The following is a 13863-nucleotide window of genomic DNA, read 5'->3' as shown; positions in this document are numbered from 1 at the left end:
TAAATTAATATTGGGGAATTAGACCATTATCTAAAGTTTTTACAAGAGGAAATCCCAACTTTTAAATACAGTACAATCTACACTCTCAACAGAATGGGATCAAATAGATCCACACTTCAGTCTATAAAGAATTACTCTTTGAACTAGAATGTAATGCTGCTGATATGTATAACATGCATGGGAGACATTCAGAAACCATGACCAAGACAATAGAGGTTGATTGATTCTTAAACTGATGTTCGATAGTTCTCTGCTAGTTGACAAGGTTTCAAGACAAATTTTGCCTCTACTCATTCTTCCTTCAAAGTAACAACAAGCCAACCTCGCCGACTTGACAAAATAACAACAGCCAAAACCATGCATTTAGTAATTGTCTCCACACAGAACTATACATGAGGTCAGGAGGTCATGATATAATTACAGGAATCCACTTGTTACAATCCTGCACATCAACTTACGTCAAGAGTTCAAAATAGTGTGCACAACACCCCACATACCAGGCATCATCCGTGAACCATGCTTGAAACCGCCACTTACCAAAAAGCAAGGGGCTTGACATTGCCAATAATAGTTTGAAGATTAGAATATGATAGTGGCACAAGAGGTCAGGTCATAACTAATCATGAATATCTGATGAACTTTGTTTTGAAATATCCGTCGTGCTGAGGGGAAGCAGATTGCACAAAATACCTGCCTTCCATATTCACTCAACTATCATTCACCTTCTTCTACTATAGTAGATCCCACCGCCAGAATAGTAGTTATGATGACGATGCCGTGATCCGCCACCCCTGCCACTGGTTCCTTCAAAAGAGTTTCCACGACCACCAGCTTTGTTACTTCCACTTTGCATCCAGTTTGTTGGTTGGGCCCCTAATCCATTAAACTCTTCCTCCTCTCTATCATTATACTCCAAGATAAGCCTCTTAATGTCTTCTTTCTCCTGAAGCTCAGCTGCTTCTTTTTGTTTCGTACTCTGCACCAGTGAGGAATCACTGGGGATGTACATCTGCTTTGTTTGTTGTTTGTTCCCACGCTTCACCAGAACTTTCACCTGAACCTCTTTGTTTATGTCAGTATCGTCATCTAAGGCTTCGTCGCCACTTTCCCCACCAGTTCCTCTCCCATGATGATCCTTGGCGGATCCTTCAAATACATTCATTGGAATCATCATATTCAATGTAGGACGACCCCGCAGCTCCAGTCGTCGCTGCTCCATACTTTCCTGCATAAATTATGATACAAGCACCATGAATATATGTTATAAATCCAGCAGCAAAACACTGTGTACATCAAGAAAATGCTAACCCCTCTTTCCAAAGAAAATATAATCTTACGTAAGCTAGTTGAAATTTAGGAATTTGGTGGGCAAGAGAGAAGACAAGACATGATATATTTAGAAAATAAAGCTCTTAACTAATTGAGATATTGCGCCATAAAATACTAAACTATTTTGAAAACAATCTGTGTCCAGATAAACCATCAAATTTTGCAGAAAAGGAATCAGGAGCAAGTAAACATGATAAAATAAGTAAAACCCTTGCCTGTAAGACAGCCTTGAGCTCCTGATCAAAATTGGCTTCTTCCAATGGGTCGACTTCTGTCACCTTCTGTCTTACATGGACTTCATCTTCATCATCAGAAGCAGGTCCGTCCTCATCCTCGTCGTCATCCTCAGTCTCACACCCATCATCATGATTCTCCTCATCCAACTCTTCATCATCATGTCCTTCCACATCAATTACGTCACTCCCTGAATCATGCTCACCGTCATTGACATTATCTTGCACTCCATTTTCCTCAGTGCCGTTATCATTGTTCTGTTTATTGCGGACCATCGCAGTGGAAGTGGTCCTACTTAAGGGCTTATCAGTGTCAGAATGTTTTTCACTACTAGCCTTATCAGCAGAAACTATTCGATCATGCTCCTCGAGTTCCACTAGAGCTGCATTCACCTCATCAGCAGAATTGTAACGAACCATACTTGGACGCAAGTCCGCAAACAGATCCTACAGAACAATCAATTGTCCAAAAATAGAAAATGTAAGAAAATGAATATCCATCGGTATACAAAAGTGAGCGACAGTTTTTGGAATCTACTGACAAGCATTCTAAAAGAGGTATACAAGTCCATTGTTGCTTGTTGCTGGAATGAGGGAGATAAAGAGGTGAAAGGAAAATGTTGGCAGCTACATTTTCCCACAAGTAATACCATATTTTTCAAGGTGGTTATTCCATGAAAATTCTATTCTTGTTCCGAACTTCACTCCGTATTAAAACATATCCTGTTACTGGACTTGTCAAAATGACAAATTAAACTATTCATCATGTTAGTTTTAAACAGATCCTAATTTATACCAACACTTAATCCTATAATATAAAGGTAGTACATGGCAACAAGGTCACTCGGATAATATCTTCTGGAGTACCAGAATAAAGAACAAAAAGACATCTTCATGTGCATTACCAAAATAATCACAAACAAGGTAAATATAAACAACTATTAGTGCATAAAGCTACAACATCTTGGCATATCCAATTCTAAATATTTTAATGTCAAATATGATGCCATCCCAAAGACTTAATATCTACTCAAGTTTTCTCGATTCTATTGGATTAAACTCAATACTGATGCATACATAAACTAAGATTACAACTGCTAATATGAATCATCAAATACGTAAATTAACACATCAATCATTCACTCATAATGAAATTCGGTAAAAAAAAAAAGGCTCCCAACTGACCTGCAAGTCAAATTCAACATCCAGAGGCAATGCACCTTTGCTTAAAATATACCTTTGGAAGTGTATCAGGAACCGGTCAAGTTTCTTCTTAGAAGAGCCATGATCAAAGTAATGGCCACAAGTTTCAAGTAGAGTAATGATCAACCTTATGCGGAAAAAATCTTCAGGTGGATCGAGTACATCTTGCTGACAGGATAAATAAACAAATTGATTGATGTCATGAGAAGGCTATCATATGTAAAATTGATCAATTAATGAAACCAATATAGTGTTCAAGTGTATCTGTATTCAAGTCATGTGTTAGAACACATCGATGAGATCTGTTGACTTCGGCAGTCATCATGTTACAAGTCAGTTTTGTGTATTTGGGTTAGACCTAAGCCCAAATTCTAAGATAGTATCAAACTCTATCCTAGGTATGTTGTTGGATTTCCCATATCGTCCTCACTCCTGACCAATCAGGCCTGGGTATGATGGGTGTGTTGGAAATTCCACCCTTAATTGGGGTCCACTCCTAGGCTTTAATTGGGGCAAATACGGGCTGCATTCATTGCAGTCTTAAGGTAGTGTTTGGCCCAACTTTTTATCTACTTTTCTTTTCCTTATAAGGAGATGGAGGGCCAAACACATTTTTTATAAAGCTTTTATGAAAAAAAGTAGCTTTTTTTTCAAGGCAAAAAATTAAATAAAAGGAGCTTGTAAAAAAGGTGTTGAAACCAACTTTTTCAGAGCTTAAAACATGTGGCCGCGGTTCGAATCCTAACGAAAGCATTTTCTTTAAAAAAAAATTGCGCTAGTGCAGTAAACGGCAATTTTTCAATTTTTTCTACGGTTCATAACATCTAGAGTTATGTTTTATTTTATTTTTTTCTTCTTCTGTTTACATCATCATTTTTGTAGATATTAGTTTTGTCCAACTTTTTATTCGTTTTGTATACTATATCTTAATTTATTGTATAATGATTTTCAATAATAATATTATTAATTTCTTATACTATACACTATATTATAGATGTTAATACAACAATTAATCAATACGCATTTTATATATATAAAACTTTAATGAAAAAACTAAAATTAAAAATAACTCTAAAGTTTAAAAATTAATATATATATATATATATATATATATATATATATATATATATATATATATATATATATATATATATATATATATATATATATATAGATATATAAAACTTTAATGAAAAAACTAAAATTAAAAATAACTCTAAAGTTTAAAAAATAATCATAACCAAACAACTTTAACTTAATTTTAAAAGCTCTTATTTTTAACTTTAACTTTAAAGTAACTTTTAAGACTTAAAAAAGTCGGGCCAAACGAGCTCTTAAACACCTTGTGTTGGGTGTAAGGGTTGTATATATTCTCGCATTGTTTAGAAGTATGGCCTAAGTAGTGCTGACAAGGCATGGGCAATCCCCACCTTGAATCCTAAGTCTGAATTCTACAACTCTCATAAAAAGGTAAGTAGTATACAATCAATACCTCTGGTGTTCCATGGCCATATATAAGAATGAGATATAGTGTCTCAAAAATAACAGATGAGTCAGCATGCTTGTAGTTGTAAAGCTCCCCTAAAAATCGCATGTTGGCAACGCGTCTTTGTTGCATCCCATAGTCATTTAATTCCAGCCCAACTCTAATCTCCTCCAACACCTGATACCAAATACCAAAATCAACCCCATAAATGTTAGGAAAGTAAATGTCTATAAAAAATTCACACAAAAAGTTCCATTCTCCCTCAGGGTTAATTTCTAGAATTTGAAATAGTAAACTCAAAACTTAAATCAGAGAAAAATAATAATAATTAGATTATAATTGACCATGTTAAATTATGTAAGCAACTTAAAACTGCGAGGCATCCTTTGCTCAGTCCGACCAAATTTACATGCTAACAAAGTTATGCGCAAACAAAGCAGGAGCTAATTAATAAGTAGGTGTTTCTAAGTAGGCATCCTTCAAAATTCAGATGAGGAAGAGATGACAAATCAAGAAAGAAGTAAAATACCAAAAATAACAACCTCATCGACTATAGCTACAACAAACTCATCATGATAACGACTCAACCCAGCAGCAAGAGATGCAATCAGGTGGATCTGATCATATTTTCCTTTGTGAACCTTCATGAAGCATTTTAAAAGATACGGTTCACAATCACTCCATGGTAATTTACGAAGCTGCCTCAGCACATGCTCAATGGTAGACTTGTCAAGATCAGAGAAAAGTAATTTTCTGATATACTGCAATGAAGATATCACTATAATGTTAGTTGAGATTACTAAGTTAGAAGAGAAAGAAAAGGAAGTTGAAATAAGAATTGCACAAGAAAAGGAAGTTGAAATAAGAATTGCACCTGATGCAACGGAGGACGGACTTTAGCTACTCGTGCAGACCTTTCAGGTGGCTTGCAAAGGTAGTATGCATTCTCCACCAAAGTGCTATGTCTAGGATCCAAGTTTTTAACATTCTTCAAGCGCATTAGTATCTCCAACATGTTACCCATGCGTATACTAGTTTCTGGAGAACGATACAGAAAACGACCACATGTTTCAAGAAGGTTGCAAGCTACATCAATGTTGTGATGACTAAAATCATCTAAACAGGCCTGAAATGATAAGAAAACATAAATTGAGGATTCAATATTTTACAATTATTTGATATATTCTTCATACACAACTATTTGATCTAAGAACTAGTAAATGGAGGTTAACAGCCTATTTCACATGAATATAACTTATAGGACTTCTGTAACCAGAATAGAATAGAATTTAAAAGGCTAGACAAAAAAATGTATAGTAGGAACCTGAAATCTATTGACATTATAAGAACAGCCCCCAAAACAGAGTTTACAAATTTAAGAAAATTGTTATTGACTTTTGTAATTAAAAGGAGTTAGCTATGGTATGCAATTTGTTTATTAGTCTCTTATACCTTCAAACAACTGAAGACCAGGCCAGCAGGGGCAACTTTGAACTTGCAAAGTTCTCCAATGAACCTGATATTCCTGATCTTTGTCTCAATATTCATCTGGTCCTGTTAAGACATTCCAAAAACAAGCTGACAAAAGTAATTACCTAATTTAAAGGGATGAAAAAATTGATTCAATTCCAAAGATTTATGTAAAGTTAACCTTTTTATTTATTAAAAAGTTGAACTCCTCCTCTAACATCTGCAATAGAAGGGAGGAGACATCCTTCATACAAGTTGAGAGTGTAGCAACCATGCGTGAGTAATACGCTAGCAGCTCTAGAGAAGTCCTTGGAACACTGAACAAAGCCCTCACAAGTTTTTTCCGATTTGATTTTGAATTTAGATAACAGAACTCTACCTAGCATTTGTTTAACCAGAGGGAAAGAATCATTAATAATGATGTAAAAAATAACAATACAATTTAAGAATATATGTTATAGAGCTCAATAAAATATCCTCACAGTTAATTGATCTATAAGGTCCCGGCTCACACAACCAGGAAGCCTCTGCAATAGAGCATCCAAATTTGTTCCTTCAAGACTTCTGAGTTTCTCTTTGTCATTCTCCCCTTTTTTTTCACTCTCTTTTTCCTTGTCTATGTCCAAATCTTTAGACTTTTCTTTTTCTTCTTTATCATCCACTCTCTCAGTGCTTTCTCCCTCTGGTAAAACATTAGACTCTGTGGAGCCCTCTCCACTTTCAAAGGTGATCAGTTGGCTTTTGTCTGATTCAGGTAATATTTCCTAGATAATATCAATCTTTGAGTCAGAGATAGTTGCAGAACGTGAGAAAGAAAAGGAAAAAGAACCCAAGAAGATGTTTCTCTGTCAGAAAAAGCTTCATATTATTCTTTAAGGAAGAATCATGCAATAGCAACTTAAGTTGTTGAATTTTGGAAAAAGTTCCTAAGGAAATGAGAAGTACATGCTCCAAAACAAAGAAGTACAGGAAGAAATATGAAACACTGCATAATTTATCAACATTTTATGAAATTGATGAATTACAGAATTCATATTGTTGAAACTATTGCTAGTTTCAAGCTATATATGAAGAATCGATCTAATTTTGCTTAAGATCAACTTTCCTCAAAGGTTAAGCATCGTGGTAGAGATCCAATAGATAATATTAGTATCTTATAAAAAAACAGCTAAAGACTGACCTAATGGAAATTGGAAACTAAAAAGGGTCACACTATAATAATAAGAAAACAGTGCACGACTGAGTTTCAAAGACCTAAGTTACAAGAGTTGGATACACATAGGTTGGGAAGATACTAAAATAGGTTTTAAAAAATTGCCAATATGATTTCTTACAGTTAGTTGATCTTGACTCTTCACAGATTGCTCATTGACTTTTGGCTCTGTTTCTCCCAAAAGCACGGCAGGAACAAAAGCTCTGGAGAAAAGCAACCAAGATTAATTTCCATCTAAAACAGGGATAAACCAACTAAAGAAATTTTTAAGCCATTGACGTTTATATCAAAGTTTTAAGCATGTAAGAACACAAACCTAAGATCTGGAAAACATTCATAAAAAGCCCTTGTATCTTCATCATCCCATATGGGTTCAACAGAAGAATCTTTCCCAGAAGCAGATGAAACAGCCTCCTCCCCACTAGTAACCCGTGTTGTGTGGCCATCCTCTGGCATTACAGGAGGCTGCATATCAAGTGCTTCAGCCAATCTGTAACAAAACAATCATAATTACAGGATAGAATAATTAAAAGGAATAATTAGAGACACCTCAGCAACATTGTACTGAAGGATGATTCCACTTATAGTCTATATTAGACAGAAGAAATCGACAGGAAGAATGAGAAGTCAAAGTTTAACAACAAGTAAAGAAAGATTATTTTACAGAGACATTACAAATTATCCTTTTTATCAATTTGGGAGAGAACCTCGATGAGAGACATGAAGACCACCTCAAGGCTCAGACAACACTAAACTCTATATATGAACCTGAATGTTCTTACGTTTTCAACCAACAGAGATCTCGCTCATAAACTATTCTAACCCAAAGACAACCACATCCATATTTGCCTCAAATCTGATGAATGTGCCTCAATAACTCAACTCATTTATGACTTTTCTTAACGCGTAACTGCATAATATTTTATGTGATAAGCCAAAAAATGCATGGGCAGCCATACATGTACACCTTAAACCGGGGTGGCGGGGTCATAGTATTTTTGAAAATCCATATGTTGAAAATATTCCAAGTCCCATATTAGTTAGAGATAGAGTTTTGAAAGAGTTTATATAGAGTGACACCTCTCACCTTACACGCCAATTCTATAAGAATGAGTTATGTCAAACTCTAATATCTTATCAAAGCCCATCGATCAGACCATGGGTCACCCACCATGTTTTTATATTTATGCACCAAGCCCAAAAGAGTGTTGGGCGCGAGATGTATTGAAAATACTCCAAGTCCCATATTGGTTAGAGATAGAACTTAGAAAAAATTTATATAGAGTGACACCTCTCACTATACAAGTCGGTTTTGTAAGGATGAGTTAGGTCAAACTCTAATAATATACAAAAAAAAAACTAAATAGCAATTATACATGTAAACATGAAAAGTCGAAACTAAACAAAAGCAACTTACGATGAGACATTGCGGTACAAATGGTCATATGATTTACGAAGTTTTTCATATGCAGAGAGATTTTCATCACTTAGCTCGCCTTTTGCATTTAAAATCTTTGAATTTTCATGCTCCATTAATCGAAGTGACTGTCAAGAAATAAAAAGGCATCAATAACTACAAGAACAAAAATATTGGCACATACTTGATGGAAAAGGAAACTAGAAAAGAGAAGGCAAAGACAAACAAAAATAAATAATGTATACAAATACAGAAATGCTTACAGAATGCTCGGACTGAAGTAGTTCAGCTGCGGCATCATAAAATGAAAAACATGCTTTCCGGATAACTTTCTTTTGATCTACCGTGATGTTAAGCCCTTTCAAAAACTGTATCAGAATGTCAGTGTAGGAGTATTTATACACAGCTCTAGGCAGAACAAACAATGCTTAATACAAATAATGGTCGGAAAAAAACTTGCAATCATGATCAAGGAGGACTTTGAACAAAAATAATTAATAGAAGCATTGGTAATATAACTGATATAATGAATTAATAAAAAAATACCTCTTCCTGAACTTCCGGCCCACTAACAGAAAGTCCTAGAAAAATTCTTCCTTGCCGAGCAAAGCTGGAAAGAAGGGTCAAACTTGTTTGTGTAGCTTCCCGGTCTTTCAGCTGTTCCACACTGGTAAGATCTTTTATAATATTGATAAAAATTCCACCATCTTCAATAACACCAACAAAAAAAAGCTCAATTAGAAGTTTCAGAGAGCTCCGTTTCTTCATTGCCTTTAAGTTTCTGTCTGAATCTGATTCATCACCAGATTTTCCAGGAGAGAAGACTTTGAGAAGCCCTTGAATCAGAGTTGGCACGAAATCCTTGTACCTTTGATGAAGCAGAGAGCATATCTTTCCGAAAAAGAGCAATGACCATATACCAGAAATCAAATATTTCAGGTAACATGCACCGCATAAAATAATGGAAACTTCTTAAAATTCAGTGGTAACAGTAATTCACGTTCTAGACTAATCAATTATTTGAGTTTGATTATCGTTGTATAATAGAAGAGTTTAGTAAGATAAGAAAGACAAGTATAAAGAAACATGAATAGAAATTACAAACAATAATAATGCAACGACAGGCCAAAATGAACAACAACGGAATACAAAAGATATACAGCATAGATTGAAAAGCCATACCAATGACTACACGAGAAAATACACTTATGCTAATTTACAGACTCGCAATATGTGCTGAGCCTGTGAGCTATGAGTGTTATGTAATAGTGCAGGCCTGGCCTCGTACTAATAGCACTACACTAACAGTACATGTGGCCTAAGCAATAAATTGGAGTGGAAGGCTTGTGTTTTGTATCTCGTATACACCTTATTAAATGTGACATTATGGAGTCCTAGTCCTACTGCCTCCCTTTTCTTTCCTCCCTTCCTAAACCATAAAGTTTCAGCAGTCAATAAGATTTAGGTATATGTTTAAAAAGAATTTCTATTAAAATAATTTTAAAAATTAGGGAGTGTATAAGATTGAGATTTCAAGAATAATCTTTAAGATTTTAAAAGACTTGGTAAGATTATATTGACTTTTCATACTTATTTTAAAAGATTGTTTATGATCATGATTTTTCAATTTGGATTTAAACTGATTTATAATAAAAGATTTTTAAGACTTTGAACTATTTTGTGGATTTTAAAGATTTGAAAGAATTCAATGAAAATATTTATTAAAAAAGGTAAATAAAAAAGAATAAATAGAGAATTCATGCAAGAACTCAGTTCTTCTCACTCTTATTTTATACTTATCATAGCTCCACGCCCAAAGATATAATACACCTTGGACTCTCGTCTCTAGTCCACTGCTAGCAAGGCACTCGTAAGAACACCCACCAAACTCAACAAGAACAATGATGATTCTTTAAATAGTTCAACACAAAATTCACCAAAACACATTCTTTGCAATACATAATGCCGATGAAAGAGGAAAACACACGGTAAACAAACAGTATGAATTTCAAATTCATGGACCCAGAGCAAAGTAAGGAGTACAGTAAAGGATATCTTTTCTTCCAAGGAAATAGTTTCTTTTGTGTAGAAATAGGAAAAAAAAAAACGGAAATGCGCATACCTGAACTGCTGCTTGTATATCAGAACTTCTAAGCTTTGCATCACATATAGCCCCCACTGCTTCACTAACAAATTTGCTTAAGTTGACACTTCGCAAGTCATCCATTAGTGATTCACGCTGCTCTTCATTAATCTGCCTCAGTTTCTTAATAACTGCAGTGTTGCGCTTAATGCTGGAATCCAAGGTCCTAAAAAATCCTGAGTCTGCATTGAACATCATACTGTATTACTATTTGTACAACAAGTATGAGCAACAATAGGTATAACAAAAAAGCAGCTAACTAGTACTCAAAGAGATTCAAACATAAGGGTGATTTGTATAACATTGAAAAGTCCCAAAGCCAGAATGATATTCCTTTATATACTGTTACTAGGAAAGTTTGTACGAGGTATAATTCATAATGTATATGGTAGGAACTTAGTACTCGTAGGACATTTTTCAAAATACTGATTGAAAATTCAAAAATTAAAATAAAAAAATAGGAGGGGGAAGTTTCAATTGCTTGAGTTTTAAACTGATTTTTAATCCATTGGAATTTAAGATTCCCAATCTTTAGGGTATGGTTGGATTGGTGGTATGAGATGGGACGGTTGGTAATTAATGAGATTCCATTGTTTGGATTTGTAAATAATGGATGGAATGGAATTGGATGGAATCCATTCCATCCAATTCCCCTTTTTTTTTGTTCCATCCAATTCCCCTTTTTTTTTTGTTCCATCCAATTCCCCTTTTTTTTTTGTTCCATCCAATTTGAGGTATGGATGAAATGAGACATTTTTAATAAAATAACCAAACAATGAAGTGGGATCTATATTCCATTCCGCTCTGTTATGTTTCATTCTGCTCCGCTCTGTTATGTTCCATCAATCCAAACATAACCTTAAAATGGGAATGAAAGGTGAGGAAAACATGGGTAAACACTAAACACTCCTGTGAATCAATAAAGCTCAAAACCTTTTTTATAAAACTGCAAACAAATATGGAGACGTTTCACTTGCATTTCGTACCTCTCACTCTCCCTGGAATAATTTTAAATAGTTTTAAACAAATACAACCTTAAGATGATAAATGTTAAAACAACAACTTAATCGTTTCCCTACTATGATGGAGTACACATACTAATTGATCCGATTATATACAAAACTCTCAAGGAGGCCATTAGATCAAATTATCTATTACACTATTTATTATTATTACACGATGGTTATTATATTATTAGGAGCACTTTAATGGCAGTTATCATATTATTAGGTGCAATTATGTTTTATTAACTTTGTGTGTTTATGTTTAGAATAAATAGGAAAAGATAGAGGAGAGTTTATTATCGGGGAACTATTGGAAGGTAAGTGAGAGATCAAGACTCTCGAAACCTTGAAAACAATTGTCCTAGAGAATAATTAGTATATTTAGATAAGCAGCAAGAAGCTTTCAGAATCAAGGTTGCAGCCTGTAATCCTGTATCACATCCCCATGCAGAAGCAACCGTAATAATCTATCTCCTTGATCAAGTTTGCAAATGCGATGTTCTGTGTAATACTCCTGACTCCTATACAAATTAAAAAACTATACTACCTTTTCCCTTAAATATAGGACTCCTATAGTAAAACACGAGAATTAAGAAAGTTGGTTGGTGTACTAAATGTATTGACTATTCATATAATTTTACAAGTTTATTCTTAGGAGAGAGAAATAGCTAACATTTATGTAAAACTATTTATTACACATGTGATTTAATTCGGGGTATGTTGGTAAAAAGAAATGATTAATGCACTTCTAAAGTTAAAGAGGGTTATATAAAAAGGGACAAAAACAACTCAAGAGGATCTTATAGTTAGGGACAAAGATAGCCCTGTTTAATTATTTACTTTACTAAGATACTAATGTAAGTGTGTCATCAAGATTTTTTTGAGGATCTAGGTTCCGATTTATCTTTCAAAACATGACAATTAAGAAATACATTATGTACAGTTAGTAAAATGTATCCAGCAACAGTTGTCCAAGTAACTATTTGAAGTCTCGGCTATTTTGTTTTGTTATGTTTAGTAAAACGTATTCTGTCTATGTTATTCTTGCTATGCATAACCGGTCTCAAGCCTAGATAAAAAGAGAAGGTTGTGTTATACAGTCGACGGTCAACGTAAAACTTTATCAAATCTCTATGACATAGATCAAATACGTAAATGTCAGAATTGGATCCATGTAGCCAACCTCCGTTAATGGGATAAGGACTTGATTGTTATTGTTGTATGTTTAGCTATGGAGGAGGACCAAGACCTAGTGTCTAGGCTAGAATTCAACTCAGAGAATATGCAAGTAGTTTACTAAAGAACTTGGGAAGTCGGTAATCACTTATGCTACCGCTCAACTCAGCACTAAATCATTTTAAACATTCCAATTTGACAGCAAAAAAAAACTAAATCAGAAAAAATAAGAATAAAAACAGACCAGGCCTGTCAGGATTCAAATTGCTTTGACGTAAAGCCATTTTTGCCTCAATTGATTTCTTGATTTCTTCAAGGTGAGCAACAGCTTCCTGCTGATGATTAAACTGAGTCAGTGTATACCAAAACACTAGCAAAAAAACTTGATTAAACAATATACAAATCAAAAAATCCATTCATGAATACAAAAATCCACAGCAATTTCATTGTGAAGGAGAAAAGAGAATCGAAGATGAGATTAGCAGAGTGAAGTTACGGATGGAGAGGATTGGGGAAGATGTTGATTTCTGGAAGAAACGGAAAAACGGTGGTTTTGTGGAGTTTTTTGGTTTCGAAACATCTACCCACTCCGTATAGTATAGTAGACACATAAGTACAAGTGATTAACTAAATTTTACCTGATTTTCGGCCATGGAAAAGGAAGCATCAGAGGCAGCAACAGGACTCACTTCCTTGTCAATAGTCATATCTAATAAAGAGAGAAGAGGAGATGAAAAACAAAATTGAAACATGAGGAAAATAGATATTAGAACAGATTGCAATTATGAACAACATGAAGATGATAATCGGATTTGTGTTACGAGTTCCTCACTTTCGTTGATCGCCGATTTGTGTTCGCCTGCGTTTCCTTCCTTCTGTTCGTAACCCTAACCCTAACCCTAATGTTTTTTTGTTTTTTTGTTTTTTTTTTTATTTTTCAGTGCGGTGCGTGATTTTGTGAATGCAAGATCATGAGGATGAGTGCCAAAACTGAGGTGAAAGTAACAACAAACAAGATGAAGAACTTTTGTTGCTTTTTCTTTTGATTCATCTAATTATTTAACCAGTGTTATTAGATGTGAAAAATGTAATGTTTCAAAGTAATTATCACTTTACAATATATCAATTTGTATCAGTTTTTTTAAAATAAAAAATTGGAGGAGTGAGAAAAAAAAATGAAATATAATTT

The 13863-nt window shown here is 34.4% G+C and overlaps 1 protein-coding gene across 2 annotated transcripts; it reads right to left on the bottom strand.

Annotated features, from left to right (window-relative positions):
- LOC131628797 (regulator of nonsense transcripts UPF2-like) lies at positions 1–13753 on the bottom strand. 2 transcript variants are annotated; one of them, XM_058899613.1, is made up of 18 exons: positions 13507–13753; positions 13313–13383; positions 12919–13009; positions 10474–10676; positions 8898–9242; positions 8615–8719; positions 8352–8479; positions 7251–7424; positions 7056–7137; positions 6204–6485; positions 5903–6100; positions 5704–5805; positions 5126–5377; positions 4794–5012; positions 4258–4428; positions 2748–2933; positions 1545–2009; positions 1–1225 (listed from the first exon to the last, which is right to left on the bottom strand). In XM_058899613.1, the coding sequence occupies exons 2-18, from the start codon at positions 13379–13381 to the stop codon at positions 719–721; spliced, it is 3579 nt and encodes a 1192-aa protein (XP_058755596.1). In that variant the 5' UTR covers positions 13382–13383; positions 13507–13753; the 3' UTR covers positions 1–718. The 2 variants fall into 2 exon arrangements, with proteins under 2 accessions (XP_058755596.1, XP_058755597.1); XM_058899614.1 differs by having other exon boundaries at positions 12919–13006.
- Between the last annotated feature and the right edge of the window lie 110 nt (positions 13754–13863).

Source organism: Vicia villosa, unplaced genomic scaffold, assembly GCF_029867415.1.
Source record: "Vicia villosa cultivar HV-30 ecotype Madison, WI unplaced genomic scaffold, Vvil1.0 ctg.000481F_1_1, whole genome shotgun sequence".
NCBI classification, from domain to species: Eukaryota; Viridiplantae; Streptophyta; class Magnoliopsida; order Fabales; family Fabaceae; genus Vicia; species Vicia villosa.
The sequence above is the reverse complement of the archived record's forward strand: the minus strand, read 5'-3'. Positions and strand labels throughout refer to the sequence as shown.